The 27,438-nt window shown below is 47.3% G+C and overlaps 1 protein-coding gene across 2 annotated transcripts in view; it reads left to right on the top strand.

Moving 5' to 3' along the window:
* Positions 1–24,545, top strand: part of cntn2 (contactin 2) — a 175,756-nt gene extending 151,211 nt beyond the window's left edge. For both annotated transcript variants that reach the window (XM_080209753.1, XM_080209756.1), the window contains exons 15-23: positions 12–170; positions 2,316–2,465; positions 2,730–2,800; positions 4,393–4,627; positions 9,291–9,406; positions 10,846–11,032; positions 16,930–17,042; positions 18,046–18,211; positions 21,638–24,545. In XM_080209753.1, the coding sequence (XP_080065879.1) occupies positions 12–170; positions 2,316–2,465; positions 2,730–2,800; positions 4,393–4,627; positions 9,291–9,406; positions 10,846–11,032; positions 16,930–17,042; positions 18,046–18,211; positions 21,638–21,738 (1,298 nt within the window). In that variant the 3' untranslated portion in view covers positions 21,739–24,545. The remainder of the gene's footprint in view (positions 1–11; positions 171–2,315; positions 2,466–2,729; positions 2,801–4,392; positions 4,628–9,290; positions 9,407–10,845; positions 11,033–16,929; positions 17,043–18,045; positions 18,212–21,637) is intronic.
* The last annotated feature ends 2,893 nt before the right edge of the window (positions 24,546–27,438 follow it).

Genomic DNA, 27,438 nt, shown 5'->3' with positions numbered 1-27,438 from the left:
CTGTTTCCCAGGTCCACCCGGCCCTCCGGGAGGGGTTGTGGTCAAAGAAATCAACGACACTTCGGTGCTGCTAAGCTGGAGCAGAGGCTACGACAATCACAGTCCGATCAGCAAGTACATCATACAAGCCCGGACCTCACTGTCTGATGAATGGAAGAATGTCAGGACAGGTATACATGATGTGGCGATGCCGGCGTTGGACTGGGGTGGGCGCTGTAGGAAGTCTCACAACACCAGGTTAAAGTCCAACAGGTTGATTTGGTATCACGAGCTTTTGGAGCACTGCTCCTTCGTCAGTGGCTGCTCTGTCACTCTCCCCCCCCCACTCCCCACCACTGACCCAGTGCAGCCTCACTGCTGACAGAGAATTGAGGGGGGGGTTTCAGGGTGTAGAGGGGGTGTGGGGAGGTGGATGGGATGGGGACATTGGGAAAGAATGTCAAAACCAACTATTTTAAATCCACCTTCTTAAGATTTCCATGTTAATCGTGTAAGAGGCCAGAGTGAGATTTACCCTAAGTTTCTTTTATCCAAAATAATTGGCCGTGTGGAGGAGGGGGAACGTGATTTTCCTCTCTCTTCGCATGTTCTCGTGCAGTTATTGAATTTTCAGATCCAGAAGTACTCAAGGATTCCAGTGACTGTGTGAGTAGGAGAAAGCACAGCTCTGCCCACACTCGGTTGGCAGCTTTCCAAAAACAATCATTTATATTCTCACTTCCACTCAAAACTTTAGTCTATTTCTCAGTCGTGACTCAGTTGGTAACCTCCGAGTGACAAGGTTCTGGGTTCAGGTCCTGGGGCGCAAGCACGGAAATCAAGGCTGACACTCTGGTGCAGTACCGAGGGAGCACTGCACTGTCAGAGGTGCTGTCTTTTGGATGGGATTACTAATCAAGGGCCTTTCTGCCCTTGAAGAGATGTAAGTATCCCATTGCACTATTTTGAAGAAAAGCATGGGAGCGTCCTGGCCAATATTTATCCATCACATGCGATGACACAGTAAACATAGAAACCCTACAGTGCTGAGGGAGGCCATTCGGCCCATCGAGTCTGCACAGACAACAGCCGCACAGAGGCCCCATCTCCATAATCCCACCTATTTATCCTGCTAATCCCTCTAACCTAGGCATCCCGGGGCACTAAAGGGCAATTTGGCATGGCCAATAATCTAACCCGCACACCTTTGGAGTGTGGGAGCAAGCCGGAGCACCCAGAGGAAACCCACGCAGACACGAGGAGAACATGCAAATTCCACACAGACAGTGACCCAAGCTGGGAATCAAATCCAGCTCTCTTGAGCTGTGAAGCAGCAGTGCTAACCACTGTGCCACTAATTGGCACTGCTGCCTCAATGCACTAGGGATCAACGTATGATTCTGCCACACACACATACACACGCACTTACAAACATGCAGACACACACACACACGCATACACACATGATCACACATGCATGCACACACTCGCACACGCAGACACATATGCTCATGCACGTGCATGCACACACACACATTCACATACATGTGCACACATGTGAGTGCACACTCATGTGCATGCACACGTGTGTGTGCATGTGCACACACATGCGGACATGCACAGACATCCACACACACATGCACATGCACACATGCACACACACGTTCACACACACACACACTCACATGCACACACACACACATTCACACACACGTCGACACGTGCATGCACACACACGCACATGCGCACACAAGCACTCACATGTACGCATGTGTGCATACACGCACACACAGACACATACATTCACTCGCACACAGACCCACACACGCACACACACACACGCCTGTAATTTGGGGAAACACAGCAGCCAAAATGCCTGCAGACAGATCTCACAAACAACAATGTGATAATGGCCAGATCAGCTATTTCATTGAGGGATTTCTATTGGCCAATTCCCAGGGGAGCATTCCCTAACTCTTTTCCTCAATGTTGACAAGGGATCTTTCACATCCGCATGAGAGACAGGGACCATGATTTAACATTTCATCTGGAAGCTGGAACCTCCAACAGTGCTGCACTCCCTCAGTACTGCACTACTGCGCGCCCTGAGATTTTTTGCTGAGGTGTCCAGAACGGGGATTTGAACGCTTGGCCTGCTGACCCTGAAGCGAGAGTGCCAGCCACTCAACCACAGGTGATCAGAGCTAGGAACAGCAACTGGGATCTTGCTGTTCTTTCCAGGCTCGCTGAGTTGTCAAGTGAATTTGGGTTTGGGTGAGCGGGGGGGTTTGGGGACACTGCCTGATGTTCTCTCCTTTGGGATTTTCTCTGACAAGTGCCGCAACATATCGAAGGCAACGCCGAGACAGCCTGGGTCATCAGCCTCACGCCGTGGATGGATTATGAGTTCCGAGTCATCGCCAAGAACATCTTGGGGACTGGTGACCCCAGCCTGCCTTCACAAACTGTACGCACCAGAGAAGCTGGTGAGTGAGGAGCCTTCGCCCGGAGGCCCCAAAATAACAAAATACTGTCACTTATTGTCGGGCCTTAATACAGCCATGGTGCCCCAACCCCCCCCATCCCCTTCCCCCCACCCCTTTCCATCCCCCCACTTTCCCCCTCGCCACCGCGCCCCCCCCCAAATTTCCAAAGCACAAAGTCAAACCGAAGGATGTTATGCCAAGTCTTGATGTCTCGCACCCAAATACGCTCTGATAGTTAAATATAGTTCACTTTGTGTCTCCTAGCTCCCACAGTTGCCCCATCGAACATCAGCGGTGGAGGTGGAGATCAGCACGAGGTCACAATTCTGTGGGCGGTAAGTACTGCGGAACATCCCAGACTGGAACTGGGAGAAGGCCAGGCTCAAATTGGGTAGGGACCTCACTGGGGGAACTGCAAAACGGGGGATTTTAGGATCGAACCAGACATTTTAGACGATAACGTGCGCTGGCTCCTTTACTTCCTACTGAAAGAGACTAAAGGTGGGATTCTCTGGCCCTTCCTGCTGGTGGGGTTTTCCAGTCCTGCCAAAGGTTACCCCCCCCCAACAAATCCCCCCGCGGTGGGTTCCCCGCTGAGTAAGTCAAACAAAGTCCCCTGGAGGCCAATGGTGACCAGCTTCCACCACCAGGAAACATGCCTTGGGAGAGAGGGGGCTGGAAAATCCCTGTCTGAACCTTTGTTATCCCGTCCCTCTTCCCAACACATTCTGGACCCTGATTCAGAACTAAAGAACAAAAATAAGACATCTCAAGTGGGGTTGAAGGTTGCCAGAATACTTTCCTCTCATAGAACAATGGGTTTGTGGTCAGATTTCTTAATGTCGCCCCATCAAGAAGCCTTTTTATTCCTTTCTCTCTCATGTACCTAGAATCATAGAATCCCTACAGATCAGAAGGAGGCCATTCAGCCCACACCAACCCATCTTAATCAGGCCCATCGCCCTACCCCCATACATTTGCCACATAATCCATCTAACCACCGAATATCTTAAGACACTAAGGGGCAATTTAGCATGGCCAATCCACTTAATTCGCACATCTTTGAAGCGTGGGAAGAAACAGGAGAACCCAGAGGAAACCCACATTGACACAGGAAGAACATGCAAACTCCACACAGGCAGTGGCCCAAGCCAGGAATCGAACCCAGGTCCTTGGTGCTGTGAAACAGCAGTGCTAACCACTGTGCCACCCCAAACTTATCCATCTCCCCCCTAAATGTGTCTTTCCTCCTTCCCACAATTATGCGCCATGGTGGTGGGTTCCACATTCTAATTTCTCAAGATCAGTAGCAGTCTAGACAGAGCAGATTGAGAGAAACTGTTCTCGTTGGCTGAGATTCAAGAACTGAAGGATAGTGCGTTAAGATGATTGGCGAAAAAAGATCAATGATGGCGTGAGGAGAAAGCTTTTTACCTTGCGGGTGGTTGTGGAATGCTTAGTGTGGTGAAGAGATACAACCATGGCTTTCAACAGAGAACTGGATGTTTATCTGAAGAGAAATATTTGAAAGTGTGAGAAAGTGAGGGAAGCGGAGAGTTTAGAACACAAGAACTAGGAGCAGGAGTAGGCCATCTAGCCCTCGACAATGGAAGGGAAAAGATCCAGCCACAGCTCCCATTCCCGATCCCTGCCGACTGAGCCCCTTTGCTGGAATGTGTTTGTGAGTTTGGATATTGGCAGCAATCAGATTTAGTTGTGATGCCCCCGCAGTTGAAGAGTCTGCTGACAGTCACAGCTGAATCTCACCGAGGAGTGATGGACATTGAGGTGGGGGCAGAATTATTGGGTCCAGAGAAATTGAATCCTAGTAAGAGCCAAACCCATCAGGAGAAGGAAAGGTTGGGATGAGGATTGAAAAGTTTCTCTCAATGTTAACTTCTCTTCTTTATGACGGGTTTATTTTAAGGTTGTGCCTCGTGAGTACCAGAACGGTGAGGGTTTTGGTTACATCATCACCTTCCGAAGGGAGGGGACGAAGGATTGGAAAAACGCGAAGGTTTTGGGCGTTGAATCCTCGCGGTATGTTTACCGGAACGATACCATTGAAGCGTACAGTCGCTTTGAGGTGAAGGTGAAAGCCTTTAACAACAAGGGTCAGGGACCATACAGCCAGACTGTAATCGTCTACTCGGCAGAGGAAGGTAAGGCTGGCGATTCCACCCCTCTGGGTCTCAGTGTATCTGCTTTCCTCTCTCGTATTCAATAGAGCCTGTGTAGAGTCTGCGCATTCTCCCCAAGTCTGCGTGGGTTTCCTCCGGGTGCTCCAGTTTCCTCCCACAATCCATAAAATGTGCAGGTTAGGTGGATTGGCCACGCTAAATTGCCCCTTAATGTCCTAAGATGTTTAGGTTAGATGGGTTAAAAAGCTTATTTATTTGTGTCCATATTTATATGGAGTTATTTATGGAGCGCCCAAAGGAAACCCACGCAGACACAGGGAGAACATGCAAACTCCACATAGCCAGTCACCCGAGGCTGGAATTGAACCTGTGTCCTTGGCACTGTGAGGCAGCAGTGCTAACCACTGTGCTACCAGGCTGTGTTATAAATTAGAGTAAGGGTTACATTAATACTGCAGGGAAGTTACTGTAAAATTCCCTTAGTCGCCACACTCCAGCGCCTGTTCAGGTTAGCAGCACATCTTTCAGACTGTGGGAGGAAACCAGAGCACCCGGAGGAAATCCACGCAAACACACAGAGAATGTGCAAACTCCACACAGTGATCCAAGCCGGGGATCAAACCCGCGTCCCAGACACTGAGACACAGCAGCGTTAAACACTGTGCCACCCTCATGGTAAAATGTGTGGGGGATAAAGGTATGGGCTGGGGGAGAAGATCTGGGTGAGATAGTCTGTATGGACTCGATAGGCCGAATGACCTCTGCATTGTGGGGATTCTATGCATCTATAATTGAGTACCTCTGCCACCATTGTTTCAATTGGGATAATTTACTCTTAGGTCCATACAGCACAGAGGTAGGCCACTCGGCCCATCTACCTGCCCTGGTTCTTTGAAAGAGCTTTCAGATTAGTTCCCACACCCTTGCTCTTGAGGGATGAGTGACTTCAGTTGTGTGGGTTAGAGTTGTCCTCCTGTAGGAAGAGAAGGCCGTGAGAAAATTTGATTGAGGCGGATGAGTGGCTTAGGCAGAGTGAAGAGGAAGAAACTGTTTCCATTGGCAGAAGGGTCAAGAACTGGACGACATCCATTTAGGGTGATTGGCTAAAGAACCAACACTGACCTGAGGAAAAGCCTTTCACCCAGCGAGTAGTTAGGATCTGGAATGCACTGCCCAGGTACAAGGTGCCACAATCAATCGAAGCTTCCAGAAGGAAATCTGATGAGTAACTGAAGGGGAAAAGGACTGCAGGGTAACAGAGAGAGGATGGGAGAGTGGGACAATGTAAGTTGCTCATTCAGAGAGCCAGCATGTGTAAGATGGCCTCCTGTTTTATAACATAGCACAGTGGTTAGCACTGCTGCCTCATGGCGCCAAGGACATAAGAACATAAGAACATAAGAACATAAGAAATAGGAGCAGGAGTAGGCCATCTAGCCCTTCGAGCCTGCCCCGCCATTCAATAAGATCATGGCTGATCTGTTGTGGCTCAGTTCCACTTTCCCGCCCTCTCCCCATAACCCTTAATCCCCTCTCTTATCAAGAACCCATCAACCCGCTTCTTAAAAATATTTAGCGAGGCAGCCTCCACCACTTCAACGGGCCCGGGTTCAATTCTGGCCTTGGGTGACTGGCTATGTGGAGTTTGCATGTTCTCCCCGTGTCTGCTTGCGGTGCTCCATTTTCCTCCCACAGTCCAAAATGTACAGGGTAGGTTGATTGGCCGTGCTAAATTTAATGTCAGGGGGACATGTGGTAACAGGGATAGGGCCTGGGTGGGATTGCTGTTGGTGCAGACTCGATGGGCCAAATGGCCTCCTTCTGCATTGTATGGTTCTTGGATAACCATTCTCTAATTCTTTCCCCATAGTTCACATGTTTCTCCTTTTCGAGTTTTTATCCAATCCCCTTTTGAGTCTTTTGATTTGAGTTCCAGATCACAACAACTCACTGCACGGAAAAATGAAATCCTCCTCATTTCCCTGGACATTAATTAGTTTCAACTCTGTCCTCCCCTGGTTACTGCCCCTCCTCTCAGTGGAAATGGTTTCTCCTTATTTACTCTGTTAAAACCCTCAAGATTTTGAAAATCTCTAGACAATCTGTCACCAACGGAGAGTATTTGCATCGTCCCCAGTCTTTCTATCGAACTGTAGTCCTATATCTCTGGCGCCATTCTAGCAAGCTCATTCCGCATTGTCCCCAAAGCTTTGCCATCCTTTCCAAAGCGTAGTTCCCAGAAACATACAAACATAGAAACTAGAAGCAGGAGTAGGCAATTCAACCCCTCGAGCCTGCCCCACTAATCATTATGATCATAGCAAGAAATCTCACAACACCAGGTTAAAGTCCAACAGGTTTATTTGGAATCACAAGCTTTTGGAGCGCTGCCCCTTCGTCAGGTGTGTCCCTGAAAGCTCATGATTCCAAATAAACCTGTTGGATTTTAACCTGGGGTTGTGAGACTTCTTACTGTGCCCATCCCCAGTCCAACGCCGGCATCTCCACATTATTATGATCAGAGCTGATCACCGAATTCAATATCCTGATCCCCTCTTCCTCCCATTTCCCCCAATCCCTTTGGCCCCAAGAGCTATATCTAATTTCTTCTTGAAATCACACAACATTTTGGCTTCAACTACTTTCTGTGGTAATGAATTCCACACATTCACCAACCTCTGGGTGAAGAAATTTCTCCTCACCTCAGTTCTAAAAGGTTTACCCCTTATCCTCAAACTATGACCCCTAGTTCTGGACTCCCCCAACACTGGGAACACTCTTCCTGAATCTACCCTGTCTAACCCTGTTAGAATTTTATAAGTTTCTATGGGATCCCCGCTCACTCTTCTAAACTCCTGTGAATATAATCCTAACTAACTTAGTCTCTCCTCATATGACAGACCTGCCATCTCAGGAATCAGCCTGGTAAACGTTCATTGTACTCCCTCTATAGCAAGGACATTCTTCCTGAGATAAGGGCACCAAAACTACACATAATACTCCAGGTGTGGCCTCCCTAATGCTTTATTCAATTACAGTAAAATATCCTTATCCCTATACTCAAATCCTCTCACTGTGAAGGCCAACATACCATTAGCTTTTTTTTACTGCTAGCTGTACCATTACGCTTACGAAGGAAGATCAATGTGTACTTTTTTTAATTATTCATTCATGTGGGATTTGCTGGCTAAATCAAACATTCATTGCCCCTCCCTAATAGCCATTGAGGAAGTGATGTGAGCTGCTTTCTTGAACCAAAGAACAAAGAAAATTACAGCACAGGAACAGACCCTTCGGCCCTCCAAGCCTGCACCGACCATGCTGCCCGACTGAACTAAAACCCCCTACCCTTCCGGGGACCATATCCCTCGATTCCCATCCTATTCATGTACTTGTCAAGGCGCCCCTTAAAAGTCACTATCGTATCAGCTTCCACTACCGTTGCAGTCCATGTAGTGTAGGTACTCCCAGTGCTGTTAGGGAGGGATTGCCAAGATTTTGACTCAGCGACAGTGAAGGAATGTCCAAAACTCTTCCAAGTCAGGTTGGTGAGTGAGTTGGAGTGGAACTTCCATGTGGCACAGTTCACAAGTATCTGCTGCCCTGCTCCTTCTCGGTGGTAGAGGTCATTGATTTGCAAGGTGCTGCCGAAGGCGAGTTCCTGCAGTGCATCATTTAGATGGAACACACACATGGCTGTCACCCTCCGTCAGGGGTGGTGGGAGTGAATGTTTTTGATGGTTGATGGGATGCCGGGAATGTGGGGCTACTTTTTCCTGGAAGGTGTTGAGCTTTTTGAGTGTTGGAGTTACTCCCATCCGGGCAAGTGGAGCAGTGGTGGGTTTAAGGTTATGATTGGGGAGGAAGAATTGGGTGGTCTATCTGAAGGATATCGTGCCCCCCACAATTAGCAGAGGACAACTCCTGAAGCTGGAACCACCCCACTTCCTTTTGATTAATTCATTTTAAAACGAAATTAAACTGCCCAACTGCTCACTAACCATTTTATGAGGTGGGCAACGTATTATCAGGGTCAAATGGCATGGTAACAATCTTAACTAGCCCTGGTTTTATTTGATTTTATGGTTATTGTCACATGTATTAACATACAATGGAAAGTACTGTTTCTTGCACGCTATACAGATAAAACATACCATTCATAGAGAAGGAAAGGAGAGAGTGCGGAATGTAGTGTTGCAGTCATAGCTAGGGTGTAGAGAAAGATCAACTTAATGTGAGGTAGGTCCATTCAAAAGTCTGATAGCAGCAGGGAAGAAGTTGCTCTTGAGTTGGTTAGTACGTGACATCAGACTTTAGTATCTTTTTCCCAAAGGAAGAAAGTGGAAGAGAGAATGTCTGGGGTGCGTGGGGTCCTTAATTATGCTGGCTGTTTTGCCCAAGGTTTACCAACTTAACCATGATGGGTGGGTGGACTGCTGATCTCAGTGTCTGCGCCCTGCCCCCGCACCCCCCCATCCCTGTATTATGGGGGTAAGCTCGCGGGTAGGTGCATTGATAGTTGGATTGGACGTGGCGCCCACCCTAACTGTGTGCACTCCCACCAAAAACAGGCCCAGCAAGGACAGGTAAAGTGAAGCCCGTTGTCCAATCTGACTGTCTGCTCACCTGCACATTCACCTTGTCTTTCAACACATTTCTAACCAATCTTTCTCCCTCCCCTCAGAACCGAGCGTTGCCCCCTCTCGGGTGTCGGCGAGAAGCCTGTCCTCCTCGGAAATCGAGGTGAGCTGGAGTGCAGTCGAACAGGTCACCATGAATGGCATACTGCTGGGCTATGAGGTGAGTTTCTGATTGGTCCATTCCGCCTTCCCATTAGGCTGAGTGTTCAGTTTTGGGCATGGACTGCGGGCATGTGAATTCGGAGCTGGCAACCCCCCCACCCTTCCTCCCCCACTTCCCCCTCCCCACCATTGGCCAAGCTAAATTGCCCCTCAGTGTGTCCCGGGAAGTGTAGGTTAGAGGGATTAGCTGGGTAAATATGTGGGGTTACCGGGATAGAGTCTAGGTGGGATTGCTGTTGGTGCAGACTCGATGGGCTGGTTGGCCTCCTTCTGTGCTGTAGGGATTCTATGATTTTAATGTTCATCTCAAAACCAACTTAAAACCTGATCATTTTCACATTGCTTCATGTGTGGGATCCTGCTGTGCATCAATTGGCCGCCACATTTCCTCTGTCACAGCAGTGTTCACTGGAAGAATTGCGCTCTGGTTGGGAGGTCACCAAAGTACTCTCTCGGAGTTCACCTTTCTATTCAAACTGACCCGATTCAGAGGGGGGGACATTGAGCTGATGTCAACATTCCGAGGAGAAGATGAAATAAAACTTTCTTCCAAATGCTGCCCAGTAATTTCTGTGAATTTATTTATTTTATTTATTCATTGGTATCACGAGGCATGGTGCCACAATGGTTAGCACTGCTGCCTCACAGCGCCAAGGACGCGGGTTCGATTCCCGGCTTGGGTCACTGTGTGGAGTTTACACATTCTCCCCATGTCTGCGTGGGCTCCCTCCGGGTGCTCCGGTTTCCTCCCACAGTCTGAAAGTTGTGCTGGTTAGGTGCATTGACACGAACAGGTGCTGGAATGTGGCGACGAGGGGAATTTCACAGTAACGTCATTGCAGTGTTAATGTAAGCCTTATTTGTGACTAATCATCAAACTTTGAAACATTCAGCTTACATTAACACTGCAATGAAGTTACCGTGAAAATCCCCCAGTCGCCACACTCCAGAGCTTGTTCGGGTACGCTGAGGGAAAATTTAGCATCTAACCAGCGCACCTTTCGGACTGTGGGAGGAAACCAGATCACCCGGAGGAAACCCGGAGTGGGGTGGTGCATGGGTGGCGGACAGGGTTAGCCTTCACTGTGATGTTTCCACAGTGGAATAGCCAGCAGACAAACTCTTACTAGACCCACACGAGAGGAGCAATGGCTTTGAGGTATTGGAGGCAGTCACCTCCTTTCAGAGCAGGAACGTCCTGGGAGAAAAGAGATTTCGAATCTCAACTCAAAGTTCATTTCCACTGTCTTCAACAGAAACGATATAAAACAGGCTTCTGATCCATTCGATGCCATGGAACCGAGCCAAAGTGACCTCTGAGATGTCAATGCGAAATGGCCATCGCCAATCTGCCTGACTTTTGTCCGTCGCTTCCTTATCTTCTCCTCTAATGCTCTCCATTTGTTTCTCTCTTGTGTCCTTGTTACATCTCCAAAGATAAGGTACTGGAGGGAAAATGACAAGGAGGCCTCAGCTGATCGCGTGAGAACCCCTGGCCTTGAGTTGTCAGCCCGTGTCCCGGGACTGAAGCCAAGCACTCTTTACCACGTGGAGGTCCGGGCTTACAACAGCGCTGGGAGTGGTCCTTCCAGTCCCTCCACCACCGTCATCACCAAGAAAGCACGTGAGTCCGCGGCTGCTATTTCAGGGTTTAAAGCTCGAACAGAATTAGATGTCCGGATCCTCCACTTAACCGAGTGGCTCATAAATATAAAATATTCACTAATAAATCCAATAGGGAGAAACGGCTTCACACACAGAGTGGAGCAGAGACAGAGTTCAAACCTTTAAAAGGTTCAGAGACATCAATAATGTATGAAAAGTACTTGATTTGAATTGGGGGATACGAGCTTAACATTAACAAATACTAAAGGCATCTATTACTGGCAGGACCAATATTTTTCTTTTATTCACTTGTGGGATATGGGCGTCATTGGCTGGGCCAGCATTTATTGCCTGAGGACAGTTGAGAATCAACCACATTGCTGTGGCTCTGGAGTCACATGTAGGCCAGACCGGGTAAGGACGGCAGATTTCCTTTCCTAAAGGACATTAGTGAACCAGATGGGTTTTCCCGCCAATCAGCAATGGCTTCATGGTCATCAGTAGATTCTTAATTCTGGAGATTTTTTATTGAATTCAAATTTCACCTGTGACAGGTTTGAACCCGGGTCCCCAGAACATTAGCTGAGTTTCTGGATTAATAGTCCAGCAATAACACCACTGGGCCATTGCCTTTCAGCAGTGCTTTGCCTGTTTGTATGTTCCACCCACACACGTGTCCATTCTATGCATTTACACTGCTTGGATGCGTGCCCTGCCAATACACATGTAATGATGTGGAGATGCCGGTGTTGGACTGGGGTGGGCGCAGTAACAAGTCTCACAACACCAGGTTAAAGCGCAACAGGTTTAACAGGTCCAATCTGTTGGACTTTATCTTGGTGTTGTGAGACTTCTTACTGAATATAGATGTGACACAGAGGCACGTCGTTAGTGGTTCTTGCTGGGCTCGCACTGGAGGTTCGCCGCAATGTGGGGTCCGATTCTTTGCCCAGCTTCCTCTATCCTTCCTGGCCTTCCATTGATTGGTCACGAAGCCCAGGTTGAACTTGGGAGCCAGAGTTCCGTATCCTCTTCTGGCCTTCACCACAATCAACGCGGTGGCTAAAGTTGCTGCCCAGGCAGTGTTAAAGTACAGCTGGCAGGTATGATGAACGGGCACATGCCATGCAGGCAGATTCACCGTGAGAAAGAGCAGGAAATCCATTAAATTATCCCCAGTGTCGGGGGGACTAGCAGGGTAAATGTCAGGGAATAGGGCCTGGTTGGGATTGTAGTTGGTCCAGCTATTATGGGCAGAATGGCCTCCTGCAGGATTCTATGAAACCCCCGACATTAATGAGGCCGGGATCACAGGATTCCGCATAGATTCCCAACAGCTTCTGCAATGAAAAACAATCCCTGCCCCCGCCACGGGATTAAGTTCAGGAAAGGAAAATTCCGCCAGATGTGTTGGAAGAGACAAAGGCTCCAGTGAAGCTCTGCAATGCGCTAAGGAAAACCCACTCGTTGTCAACACAGAAGTCAGGATGGCACGGTGGCACAGTGGTTACCAGAGACCAGGGTTCAATTCCAGCCTCGGGTCACTGTCTGTGTGGAGTTTGCACATTCTCCCCATGTCTGCGTGGGTTTCCTCTGGGTGCTCCAGTTTCTTCCCACACTCCAAAGATGTGCAGGTTAGGTGGATTGGCCATGATAAATTCTCTCTCAATGTCCAAAGATTAGGTGGATTGGCCATGCTGAATTGCCAATTAGTGTCAGGGGAACTAGCTAGGGTAAATGCATGAGGTTGTGGGGATAGGGCCTGGGTGGAATTGTGGTCAGTGCAGTCTCAATGGGCCAAATGGCCACCTTCTGCATTATAGGGAATCTTTGAAAAGGAATCACTTCCACCCTCACTGCCTGTCCTGTCCAGTGTATGACTTCACTGACCTGTAATAGTCTCAGGGCGTTACCAATATTACCCATATCCCAAGGACTCTGATATATGTATTTATCAAAAGTCACAGATAGCCAATACACGAATCTTCTTTCACTCTTATCGGTCTAGGAAACTCGATAAAACAGACCTCCTCATGGGTCTGAAGTCCTGATCGTTCAGATCACAACTCCACAGATACTGAAACAGTCCATGCCTCCACGCAGCAAGACCTGGGCAACTTTCAGGTTTGGACTGAGAACTTGCAGCCAGCATTTGTGCCACACAGCTGACAAGCAATGACCATCTCCAACAAGAAAGAATCAAATCATCTTCATTCGACATTCATAGAATCCTATAGAATCCCCCAGTGCAGGGGGAGGCCATTCAGACCATCGTATCTGCACCGACCACAGTCCCAACCAGGCCCCAACCCCATGCACCTGTCCTAGCTCATGGCCCCCGACACTAAGGGCCAATTTAGCATGGCCAATCCACCTAACCCACACAACTTTGGAGTGTGAGAGGAAACTGGAACACACGGAGGAAACCCACTCAGATACGGGGTCAAACTGCACACAGACAGTGGCCCAAGCCGGGAATCGAGCTCGGGTAGCTGGCTTTGTAAAACAGCAATCATAACCACTGTGCCATCGTAATGATGGCATTACCATCGCCGAAACCCCCACTGTCAACATCCTGTGGAAACCGAACTGGACCCTGCCGTATAAATACTGTGACGACAAGAGCAGGACAGACTCTGGGAATTCTGTAAAACGTAACTCACCCCCTGACTCCGTCACAGGCACAAGTCAGGAGTGTGGTGGAATATTCTCCACGTGAGTGTGGCTTCGACAACACTCAAGAAGCTCATCACCATCCAAGAGAATGGCAGTGGTGGTGGAGGCGGATTTGATAGGGTCTTTTAAGAGATTTCTGGATAAGTAAATGGGACTTAGTAAGATTGAGGGTCATAGGTGAGCCTAGTAGGTAAAGATGTTCGGCGCAACTTGTGGGCCAAAGAGCCTGTTTGAGCTGTAGTTTTTCTATGTTCCATGTTCTAGATAGCAGTCCCTGTTGTGGGCAACCCATTCACCGCCCAAAACATTCACTCCCTCCATAAGTGACACACAGTGGTTGCAGTGTGGACCATCTCCAAGATGCACTGCAGCAGCTCATCAAAGCTCCTTCAACAGCAGCTTCCAGACCCACACCCTCTACCGCCTAGAAAGACAAAGGCAGCAGACACATGGAAACATCACCAGCTGCAAGCTGGAGAGACTCTTCCCGCTGAGAAAGGACAGTAGGACTAGGGGACACAGCCTCAAGATAAAGGGGGGGCGGTTTAGAACGGAGTTGAGGAGGAACTTCCTCACTCAAAGGATGGTGAATCTCTAGAATTCTCTGCCCGTTGAGGTGGTGGAGGCTGCCTCGCTAAATATTTTTAAGAAGCGGGTTGATGGGTTTTTGATAAGAGAGGGGATTAAGGGTTATGGGGAGAGGGCGGGAATGTGGAACTGAGCCATGACAGATCAGCCATGATCTTATTGAATGGCGGGGCAGGCTCGAAGGGCTAGATGGCCTACTCCTGCTCCTATTTCTTATGTTCTTATGTTCTTATGCAAGTTCCCATTCCGAACCAGTCACCATCCTGTCTCAGAAATATATTGTCGCACAGTCCTAAATTCTCCCTCCGTGTACCTGAACAGGCGCTGGAGCGTGGCAACTAGGGGATTTTTATGGCCTACTCCTGCTCCTATTTCTTATGTTCTTATGTTCTTATGTTCATTGTAATGTTAATGTAAGCCTACTTGTGACACTATTAAATAAATAAAGTTTATAAAATAAAGAGTTAGCCTTAGGGAAAGAAAAATGCAGCCATGATTCCTGCTCCTAATCTCTATCCAATAAGTGCCCCCTGGACCTTGCCTATGTAGGGACTGTGAGATAGAAGATGAGATTGGGTTGGGGTGTAAAGCTACAATGCTCACAGGTTAAATAGGTAACCGACACTTATTGTCTCGGCAAACAATTGACCAGGGCTAGACAATGGAGCTTAACTGATCTCCACACAGCCTCTTATCCACTTGTTAAGAACTTTGAACCATAATCAAATGGCTTAAATGAGATTTCAATGGTGAAAAGCTAAAAATGGTGGCGGTGCGAGGCTTGGATCGCTGTGTGGGGTCTACATGTTTTTCCATGTCTGCATGGGTTTCCTCTGGGTGCTCCGGTTTATGTTCTTATGTTTCCTCCCACAGTCCGGTTGGGTGCATTGGCCATGCTAAATTCTCCCTCAGTGTATCCGAACAGGTGCCGGATTGTGGCGACTAGGGAATTTTCACAGCAACTTCATTGTAGTGTTAATGTAGGCCTACTTGTGACATTAATAAACAAACACAGAACGTTCACAATGAGCGACTCCGGTCAGAGACTTGTATTCACACGCTGAAGGACAGGGGAAGGATGGTTTTGTTTTATTCCTATCTCTTAGCAATGAGCAGTGGCACACAAACAGCCCGAGGTGAAGACACAGCGAGTGCCTCTGAAGACCTGAATACACATCTCATCTATTTATTTAATCAGATATTAATAGTGGATGATGCTAATTATTTATTCTTTTCACAAATGTTTGTTTCGTCTTGACTGCGGGTTTTATTTAGAGTTCACCTGTTACTCTAACAGTGCTACCAAGGACTGTCATTAGCAAAAAAAAATTCTTGTTTATTTATAGATTTATATATCTCGACACTCAACATGAGGTTCTACCCATCTGGGCTTCTTAGTCGTGGGACAGTGCATCATTGTTACATCATTAGTGCCAACCACTCTGATCTTTAACCCTTTTTTTCTCATTCATGGGACATGGGCATCGCAGGCTGGCTAGCATTTACTGCCCATCCCTAGATGGGTGGCACGGTGGCACAGTGGTTATCACAGCTGTCTCACAGCGCCGGGGACTGGGGTTCAATCCCCTTCTTCGGCCACTGTCTATGTGGAGTCTGAACATTCTCCCTGTGTCTGCGTGGGTTTCCTCCGGGTGCTCCGGTTTCCTCCCACAGCCCAAAAGACGTGCCGGTTAGGTGTATTGGCCGTGCTAAATTCTCCCTCAGTGTACCCGAACAGGCGCCAGAGTGTGGCAACCAGGGGATTGTCACAGTAACTTCATTGCAGTGTTAATGTAAGCCTACTTGTGACTAACAAATAATAAATAAACTTTAACTTTTTGCTCAAGGGCATTTAAGAGTAAACCACATTGCTGTGTGGCTCTGCAGTCACATGTAGGCCAGACCGGGTAAGGACGGCAGATTTCCTTCCCTAAAGGACATTAGTGAACCAGATGGGTTTTTCCAACAATCGACAACAGTTTGATGATCATCAGTAGATCCTTAATTCCAGATTTTTTTTATTGACTTCAAATTCCACCATCTATGGTGGAGGGATTTGAATCTGGGTCCCCAGAATATTATCATAAGAGAAAACGCAAGAAAATCTCAGCAGGTCAGGCAGCATCTGTAGGGAAAGAAAAGAGCTGACGTTTCGAGTCCAGACAACCCTTTGTCAACCCTTTGGCAAAGGGTCGACTGGACGCAAAACGTCATCTCTTTTCTCTCCTTACTGATGCTGCAAGAAGTCTCACAACACCAGGTTAAAGTCCAACAGGTTTATTTGGTAGGAATGTGTTGGACTTTAATCTGGAGTTGTGAGACTACTTACCATGCCTACCTCAGTCCAATGCCGTCAACTCCACATCACGGCTGATGCTGCCAGAGCTGCTGAGATTTTCCAGCATTTTCCCTTTTGGTTTCAGATTCCAGCATCCACAGGAATTTACTTTAATCCCCAGAATATTCACTGGGTTTCTGGATTAATGGTCTGGCGATAATATCACAAGGCCGTCACCTCCCCTTTACAAACTTCACTTCATTTTGTTGGATTGACGATGGAATTCCAAAGGATAATCCTGCGGAATGTGCTTGGGTAGACCTGGTTCCATTTGGGATTGAAGTGCTTTACTGTCCCGTTCTTCCTCTCTGCAGCTCCAAACCGCTCACCGGGTAAAATTTCCTGGAAGTCGATCGGATCTTGGGTCAGAATCAAGTGGGATCACGTCAAGGCTTTTGAGAATGAATCTGCTGTAGAAGGATACAAGGTAAATTCTGGAGAGCATTTCCGCCGCTGTTTGCTCAGGAATCCATCCCTCAGGTCATCCTGTACCTTCGTCTTCAGCCCCCCTGCCCACAGTCGGGCCTGACCCACTCTGCCACGGACACTCCCCCACAGGCAGATCCCAAATCTATCCCGGCCAGAGCGACGATTGGGAAAGGAAGAGTGGTGGCAGTGGCCATTGTGGAGGCCACAGTTGTGGGCAGGCAAAGAGGGCCTGAAAGCCTGCCTGGAATAGCGGCCTACCAATCCACTACCGATGCCTTCAGGTAGCAGATCCTATTCCCAATGCTGCGAGGATGGAGGGGGCAGAGGGGAGTGGAAGGTGGGAGGGGTTGCTGCTAAGGATCCACTGGATAATTCCAATTTTCAATCTCACCTCCAGGAAATTAGTCTGGGGAGGGCAGGGTTGTTTGCAAATCGTTAGAATCATAGAGTCCCTACAATACAGGAGGAGGCCATTATTTTTCAAAGGACATTTGGCCCATTGAGTCTGCACCAACAACAATCCCACTCAGGCCCAATCCTCGTAATGCCATATATTTACCCCTAGCTCGTCCCCCGATACTATGGAGCAGTTTAGCATTGCCAGTCCACCTAACCTGCACGTCTTTGGAATGTGGGAGGAAACCGGAGCACCCGGAGGAATCCCACACAGACACAGGGAGAAGGTGCAGGCTCCACACAGACAGTCACCCGAGATTGGAACTGAACCTGAGTCCCTGGCACTGTGAGACAGCAGTGCTAACCCCTCTGCAGGATTAGCACAAGGGGTTACGAGGATAGGGCCCGGGTGGGATTGTTGTTGGTGCAGGTTCGATGGGCCGAATGTACTGTACAGATTCAATGATCACCAGAATTCAACTTGAGAAATAATTCATCGCATGCAAAGGACTTTGAGATAATTCGGGGAGTTGAGCTACAGAGGATCTCATGGCTTTGTGTTGTAATCTAACAGCTGTCCTAATAGAATCCAACCTTTATTTTAGGTGTTGTACAAGGCTGAGGATCAGTCGGATATTAAAGTGATAGAAACCATTAAAAACTCTGTGCAAATCCCGTTTACCAATGACATGAGCTACCTGGTGATGATTCGCGCATCTGGAGAAGGCGGAGACGGAGCAGCGGCAAGAATCCGAATATCAAAGAGTTCAGGTACGGAATCGATGGGAAACAATGTTGTTCTTCGGCCTCAGAAGCCGGCCTGAATTCCAGGCCAACTGCGAGCGGTAACATTCTCCCCTCAGAGCAGCACAGTGGGAAGCACTGCTGCCTCACAGCCTTCGGAATCTGGGTTCGATTCCCGGCTTTGGTCCCTGTCTGTGCAGAGTCTGCACTTTCTCCCCATATCTGGAGAGTTTCCTCCAGGTGCTCCAGTTTCCTCCCACCATCCGAAAGATGTGCTGGTTAGGGTGTATTGGCCGTGCTAAATTCTCCCTCAGTGTATCCAAACAGGGGCCAGAGTGTGGCGGCAAGGGGATTTTCACAGTAACTTCAACTTTAGCTTTGAGGAGAGTTTGAATAAACTGGGATTGTTCTCCCTGGAAGGACTGAGGAGTGACCTGATAGAAGTTTATAAAATTAGGAGGGGTATGGATGGGGTGAGTTGTTGGGAGATTTTTCCCAGGGTAGAAATGGTAATTACAAGGGGGGCACAAGTTCAAAATAAGGGGGGGTGGTGGGGAAGGTTCAGTGGAGATGTGCAGGGAAGTTTTTTACACAGAGGGTGGTGGGACCCTGGAATGCACTGCCCAGTGAGAAGGTTGAGGAAGTCACATTAACCACATCTAAGACTTATCTGGATAGACGAATGAACAAACAGGGAATAGAGGGATATAAACTGTTGGTTTCGATAGGTAAACGTGATCGATACAGGCTTGGATGGCCAAAAGGCCTGTTCCTGTGCCGCACTCTTCTTTGTTCTTTGATCATTACCGTATTAATGTAAGCCTACTTGTGACACTAATAAATAAATTGCAAAAAATTCTTTCATGGTCACTCTTACCATTTATCCCAGATTTATTACTTAATTGAATTAAACTCTTCTCAGCGGCTGTGGTGAGATTGGATCTCATGCCTCCAGGGTAATATTCCAGCCCTTTGAATTATTAGTCCAGTAATCCCCCCTCAGAATAGGCTTAATTGGGTTACTGCTAATTGGTAATCATTCTGAGAAAGACACAGAGACGGGGAGATCTCAGCCTGGTCCAGTGCTGAGATTCTTCCAGGATTTTTAATTAATTGCAGAAAAGTAAAAGGGTCATTCTTTTTTGCGACTACCCTTCATTGCAATTCAGTGTGGATAGCAAAGCAACATGGGTTTAGACTTGGCATGTAGCTGTTTATACTGAAACTGAGAGAACAAGCAGCTCACAGCCAGTGATTCTCTTGGATTAAGTTGCTCTCTGCAAAAACTGGCGTCTTTCATCCACAAGTGAATCATTTGCCAGAGTTGCTGAATGACTGATGGGGTTCGTGGGGAAGGGAGTTGGATAAAGTATTAAACAGGAGACAGTTTAAGAACATTGGGACGGGGTAGGCCATTTGGCCCATCGAGTCAGTGCTGCCATTTAATACCAGGGTGGCACGGTGGCACAGTGATTAGCACTGCTGCCTCACAGCGCCAGGGACCTGGCTTGGGTGACTGATTGTATGGAGTTTGTATGTTCCTCCCATGTCTACATGGGGTTTTCTTCCGGATGCTCTGGCTTCGTCCCACAGTCCAAAGATTTGCAGGTTAGGCAGATTGGCCACGCTAAATTGCTCCTTAGTGTGAGGGGGAATAGCAGGGTAAATACTTTTGGTTACGCGGGTAAGATCTGAGTGGGATTGTTCTCGGCTCAGGTTTAATGGGCTGAATGGCCTCCTTCTGGACAGAAGGGATTCTATTTCCATGAACAAGAGGGAGAACTGTTTTACACGGTGAGTGGTTAGGATCACTCGATGGTGTGATGGAGGTAGATTCAATCATGGCATCCAAAGGAGAATTTTGTAATTACCCAAAGAGAAAAACAGTAGCAGGGTTCAGGGGTAAAGGCAGGGGAGTGAGTGGGTCCCACTTTGTTACTCTCATGGAGAACTAGGACAACCCTGATGGGCCGAATGGATTCTGTGATTTTATGGATCAAGTTGATGACAGGGTAGTTAAAACTTCAGTTATACTAAGATGTCTTGCTGTGGAAACTTTATGCTTTACACGTACTTTTAGTAGGATAATGGCTGACTCTCCAGAAAAGTTCTGAGGAATCTGATGGAGTTGTTTGTTTTTTTAAGTAACTCTTCAGCCTCGTCACGGTTCTGTCTCCCTTTCCCCTGGGCCTCACTGATGTGTTTGTCTCTCTCTGTCTGCATCGCTGAGGGACTCATAAGAACATAAGACTCACCAGAGAACATTAGCTTACTCTCTGAGGGAATGTCTAACCAGACAACCATTACCTCATAACTCTTTGCCAATCTGTAAGACCTGCTGGGGCCACTGGCAGTGGCTCCATCAAAACATGGGGAGCTCATTACAACGTGACTTAGTCTCTTCTCATTGCCTCAACTGCTGATGTCAAATGTTTGTAGGAAACAGTGGAGACTTGTTTATATGTGCAATAATGAGAACATAAGAACTAGGAGCAGGAATAGGCCATCTGGCACCTCGAGCCTGCTCCGCCAGTCAATAAGATCAGGGCTGATGATGATGATGATGCTTACAACACACCTCTCTACTTAAAGTTCTGAATTCTCCAACCCACTGCCTATAACCCCTAACAATGCTAGTCCCATAGGCCAGTGAAGAGCTGATTATTATCCTATGCTGTGCATGTACAGGAGTTGACACAGGTGTCACAGTGGTTCGCATTGCTGCTGCGCACTGCTGCTTCACAACGCCAGGGACCCGGGTTCAATTCCAGCCTCCGGTCACCGTATGTTTGGAGTTTGCATGTTCTCCCCGTGCCTGCGTGGGTTTCCTCCCATTGCTCCAGTTTCCTCTCACAGTCCAAGGATGTGTGAGTTAAGTTAATTGGCCACGCTAAGTTGCCCCTTATTGCCAAGGGGATGAGTAGGCTACATATGCGGGGTTATGGGGATAGGGCCTGGGTGGGATTGTTGACGGTGCAGACTCAATGAGCTGAATGACTTCTGTAAGGATTCTATGATAGACATGAAAGGCCCAATTTTAATTCTAAGTGAAAATCAGGCCTGTTCAATCCAATTTTGTCCCTGCATGCAAAATGTGCCAAAGCTACAGTGCAGAAGGGAAGGCATTCGGCCCATCGAGTCTGCCACTGACCACAATCCCACCCAGGCCCTATCTGCATAACCCCACTAATTTACTCTGCTAATCCCCTGACCACTAAAGGGCAACTTCGCATGGAAAATCGACCTAACCCGCACATCTTTGGATAAGCAGGAGGAAACTGGAGCACCTGGAGGAAACCCACACAGACTAGGGGAGAACATGCAGACTCCCATGACCCAAAACAGGAGTCGAACCCATGGGTCCCTGGCCGCTGTGAGGCAGCAGTGCCAACCACTGTGCCACCCTGCTGCTTGAAGTAATCATGAAATAATCATGTTGTTCTTGATCTGCAGGTACCAGCATGATGGTGGACAACTCAGGGGTACAAGTCCTCCATGACATCATTTTCACTGCCATCCTAACCCTTACTGCCATTGGCTGCCTGGAGCTCTGACTGTGACCACTCACCTGCATTGTTGCTGCACGCCATTTCCCAATGAAGGATGAGTCATCCAACACCAAACTGTTTATAGTATTAAAAGGAAATGTGACATTTGTCTTACGATTTTAGGTAGAAAATTTCATACATTTGGTGACTGGGGAAAATCTTACTAAAGAAACGTTAAAAAAAGCCTTTTTTTTGTAAAAAAAAATTGCGTGTGGAAAACATCAACAAAATGATTTCGTAATCAATTGGGTTTGAAGATAGTAACATGGGAAGTTAAATTGGACAATAATATTACCAGAGACTGCGCTGTATAGAACAATCTTTCTTTATACTATGCACAGCACTGTACATTTGTATATACAATGCATAATCCAAGCAAGCGTTCTTGGTTTTCGGGTTTCCAAGGCCCGAGTAGATTCCATGGGGTACCAGCTACTTTGCAGAATGTGTTCCATTCACAAAGTTTTAAATCTCATTTCTTTTTTTTTGACCCTTGGATCTTGGAAGTTCCTGGGCTTCTCTTCCCATTCATTTAAGCCAGTGAACCTACTTGAATGATATTTTCCTCCAAACAGCCCCACTTACTAACAAAGCATTAGATTCCAAGGAGAGATTACAAACGTTTGGGTTGTGTTGCTGGGAGTTTAGAAGGTTCAGGGGTGATTTAAGTGAAGTTTTCAGATTATTAAGGGGAATTTACAGTGTAGGTAGAGAGAAATGATTTCTACTGGCTGCGTGCCTAGGTCTGGTGGGCACCATCTAAAGAATTAGAGCCAGACCTTTCAGGCATTTAAGTAGAAATTGTTTCAAGTCTCTACTGCAAACAGCAATTCAAACTAAATCAAATGTACAGCTTAAAACTGGGACTGATGACAATTTAATATCTAAAGATGCTAAAGGACAGGAGACTATGATGAGCACCTGAAGTTAGATCGCAAATTGGCCATGACCTACAGGGCAGCACGGTGATACAGTGGTTAGCATGGCTGCCTCACAGTGCCAGGGACCCGGGTTCGATTCCGGCCTCGGAACTAAACTGTCTGTTTTGAATTTGCACCATCTCCCCGTGTCTGCGTGGGTTTCCTTGGGTGCTCTGGTTTCCTCCCACAATCCACAGGTCTGTGGGTTAGGTTGATTGGCCATGCTAAAATTGCCCGTTAGTGTCAGGGGGGATTAGCAGGCTAGCACGGTGGCACAGCGGTTAGCGCTGCTGCCTCACAGTGTCAGGGACCCGGGTTCGATTCCAGCCTCGGGTCACTGTCTGTGTGGAGTTTGTACATTCTCCCCGTGTCTGTCTGGGTTTCCTCCAGCTGCTCTGATTTCATCCCACAGTCCACAGATGTGCATGTTAGATGGACCGGCCATGCTAAATTGCCCCTTAGTGTCAAGGGGATTAGCAGGCTAAATAGGTGGGGTTATAGTGATAGGGCCTGGGTGGGATTGTTGTCGGTGCAGACTTGGTGAGACAAATCACCTCCTTCTGCACTGTAGGGATTCTATGGTCTCACTGAATGGCAGAACAGACCTGAGAAGCTAAATAGCCTCCCCCTGTTTCCATGTCCCTTTCCTCCAACCCCCACCCAACAGAGTTTTACTTCTGAACCCATTGAGCTAACATCTCAGTCTGGCAGCATTTGGAGAGCAGTCTGGATGAACTGCTGTGCTAAGCTTGAATCTTTGAGCAAATGCTGGATATTTCTATGGGTCAGTCAACACAAGGCCCGGAGCTGCGAGGTCTCAGTCAGTCCTATCTGGGTCAGCAATGTGGGAAAACCCAATTTGTGTTAGGTGGGGGCTATTAAGGGTCATGGAAGACACAGGATTGAGGGAGTTAAGATACAGATCAGCCAGGATCAAATGGAATGACGGAGCAGACTTGAGGAGCTGAGAGGTTTCCTCTTGTCCCTGTGTCCCTTTCATCTTGTGTGTCGGAGTGGTAAAGCCACTTGAGATCTCTGGGAGTCAGATAGAGGGATCACAGAATGGACATCAATACACCTGACACCTCTAATTGTTCCATATAAATCAGTGTCATTCATTGATCATACTTATCGACCCCCAGATACTCTCCTTTCTTTGGTGGAAAATTCTGATTGTTAAAGCAGTAGAGAAAATAATGTATTAGTTTGTAACCGAGAACAGGTGACCTAAATCGAGTTCACCCAGTTCAGTTCTGACTACAACCTGAAGTAACAATATTGCCAGCCAATCATATCATGAGGAGAGCTGTTTTGTATTTCAGATTAAATCATGCCATCATTTTGATGTCACTTGATGACCTTTGGGTCACCAACACCACTTTCTGAATCTGTGGAATTCATTACCACAGAGAGTAGCTGAGGCCAAAATGCTGTGTGATTTCTAGAGGAGTTAGATATAACTCTTGGGGCTAAAGGATCAAGGGATATATGGGGAAAACGGGATCAGGGTATTGAATCTGATGATTAGCCATGATCATAACTAGCGGCAGAGCAGGTTCGAAAGGCCAAATGGCCTCCTCCTGCTTCTATTTTCTATGTTCATTTCTATGTATGCTTCATTCCAAGTGGAAGGCAGCTTAGCAACCAATCAAAGGTTGGCATTCAAGATGTGCTATGTCTGGGTAGCAGATGAAATAATACTGTTAATATTACAATGAAACAGTAATTAGATTTTAGGCAGCCTTGTAGTTTATTTGCTGTTGGTGCCTATTTGACAATGGATTCCACAATTATCACAGGGGAAGGAAGGGCAGGGTTGATTAGGGCAGGGTTAGTCAGAACTGGGTTGGTTAGAACAGGGTTGGGTTGGGGTTGGGGTTAGGTTGGGTTGGGGTTGGCTTGGGTTGGCTTGGGTTGGATTGATTGGTTTGGGTTGGGTTGGAGTTGGCTTAGGGTTGGTTTTGTTGGCTTGGCTGGCTTGGATTTGTTGACTTGTGTTGGCTTGTGTTGGGTTGGGTTGGTTGGGTTGAGTTAGTTTGGTGTCGGTTGGGGTTGGGTTGGAGTTGGGTTGGTTGGGTTGGGTTAGGTTGGCATTGGGTGGGATTGGATTGTGGTTGGAGTTGGGTTGGGTTGGGGTTGAGGTTGGATTGGTTGGGTTGGGTTAGGTTGGCGTTGGGTGGGATTGGATTGTGGTTGGGGGTGGGATTGGAGTTGGGTTGGGTTGGTGTTGAGTTGGGTTGGTTAGGTTGGGGTTGGGTTGGGTTGGGGTTGAGGTTGGGTTAGGTTGGGGTTGGGTTGGGTTGATATTGGATTGGGCAGGATAGGGTAAGGTGAGTTAATCTAAGTTAGGAAGGAGCAGTATCATGTTGGGAATGTGGAAGTTCAGTTGGTTAGGAAAGAAGCTGGTGATTGTTCTTTGAGAATGGAAGGATGTTGTAGTTGAGATAATTTTAGACTGTAGCAATAAGCGTGGGATGGGGGTTTGTGATAGAGGCAGTTTATAGCACTGAGGCAGGCTTGACTATTGGTTTGTACAGGGTGAGGTCATAGTTCCACACTTTCCTTGATGGAAAGGTGATTAAAATGATTAATTTATTTTATTTAATTTTATATTACATTTGCGCTCGAGAAGCAAGCCAAGTTTTTGGGATGATGGTTCAATACTTGAGGCTGTCAGAATGAAGGGTCGCAGCAGTGTTGTTAGTTGGATTCCCAGAACAATGCAACCAGAATCCCAATCATCAGGAATTAGGTGGGTGCTGGGAGTGAGTTAACAGTTACTGAATGGGTCGTTTCGCAAGGCCAATTACAATGGAGGAAAGACTGCTTCTGTCCAACGTGTAACTTTCACAATGACGCTCAATGCCTCTGGCAAACATAAGAGGACTGTCCTTGCTGGAACCCACATGAGCAGATCAATGGCGGTCCTTTCCAAATCAGCGGGAGTTCCCAGAAAGTGCACCATCAGCCATGTGAAGCTCAATTCCCATCACATCCACGGCAGATAAAATTATAAAGACACTTGGAGAGTCAGAAGGGTTACACTTCAAGCTTCACTCAAAGGGAGCAGCAGGGAAGATAATATCCAGAAATGTAGGACTGCCCTCCCTGTTTCGGTCTCCGAACCAGGCTCCCGTCAAGTGAAGCTCCACGTTTGGAGCAGGTTCCCCCAGTCATCGATCGCTCACATTTCCTGCTATTCTGCTTCCATTTGGGGTCCTTTCTGCTCACTGGTAGACTCTCAAATGGCAGAGTGAGAGCAAGGGAGGAACTGACTGAAAGATTGTCAAGTGCAAAAGCAATCTGACCATCAGTAGGTTGGAGATAAAGGCAACAGGCAGATGGGGGCTGATGAGGAAGAACAATTTGCAGTAAGCTGTATACTGAGAAGAGGCAGGAAGCTGACAATATTAAGTTTCATTTTCATTGTTGCTTGCTGAGTGAAGAAACACCTTAACCAATTTCTCTTTATGAGCCAGACATCAACCAGTGTATTATTGGACAGAAAGCCTTTGATTTCATTCCCAAATGTGTTGAGTTAGCAACCCTCAAATACAGGGTCAGCAGAGGGTTCTTCATATACAGCAAAGGACCTGTGGGATAGAGAGGGAAAATCAACCAGGATTCGCACTCCGGATCGCTAGTGATTAATTGCTGGAAAATGAAGGAGCGCAGAACTGAACTTGGCATTAATGTGCTCTGCATTTACAAAGCCTGCTCAAATCACCCAAGTAAATTGAGGGCATGAAGTGCCAGGGGGGTTTCTAACACCAATGGACTCCGCCATGAGGCATAGCTCAGGGACACAGGGAGAAATATGGATAAAGAGTTTAAAGATTTCTCACATCCCATGAGACACGCACACACAACATGCACACACAGACACATACACACAATACGCATACACGTACACATACAGACTCACACAGACACACAGACATACACTCATTCACACAGACACACACACACACAAAACATTCGCACACATACACACATTCTCACACACACACACAATACACACACACGCACACAAAATACGTTCACACGCACACATACACATACATTCTCACACACACAACACACATACACACACATACACACATACACAGACACATACACAGACACAAACACCACACACATGCACACACACAATACACACAGACCTACTCTCACACACAACACATACGTACAGACTTATTCACACATACACAACACATGCACAGACACAAACGCCACACACATGCACACACACAATACACACACACAGATCTACTCACACACACACAACACATACATACAGACCTATTCACACATACACAACACATAAACAGACACAAACACCACACACATGCACACACGCAACACACACAGACACACACAGACCTATTCACACACACACACACACACACACAAACACATACACAGACACACATTTACACATATGCACGCACATGCAGGCACACACACAGAGTTACATACACACACACACACACACACACACACACAGATACACACACATATAACACACACACACACACACACACATTTACCATCAGGGATAAACTTGTAAATGTGATTGTGCTGTAGTTGGTAGTACAATTTGTCAATTATATTCATGTGTTGGTGTCGGGTTGTGGAGGGGGGGTTGTGGAGCTCATTAGTGATCACTGCACTTTCCAATTGCGGTTACCACGAGACCTAAATGTAAATATTCTTTGGCCAGGCACAAATTGTATAAATTAATTCTACTCCCTGAAGAAACACAAAGGTGGAAATGATGTTATTA

Source organism: Carcharhinus amblyrhynchos, chromosome 22, assembly GCF_965287045.1.
Source record: "Carcharhinus amblyrhynchos chromosome 22, sCarAmb.v2.hapA, whole genome shotgun sequence".
NCBI classification, from domain to species: Eukaryota; Metazoa; Chordata; class Chondrichthyes; order Carcharhiniformes; family Carcharhinidae; genus Carcharhinus; species Carcharhinus amblyrhynchos.
The sequence above is the reverse complement of the archived record's forward strand: the minus strand, read 5'-3'. Positions and strand labels throughout refer to the sequence as shown.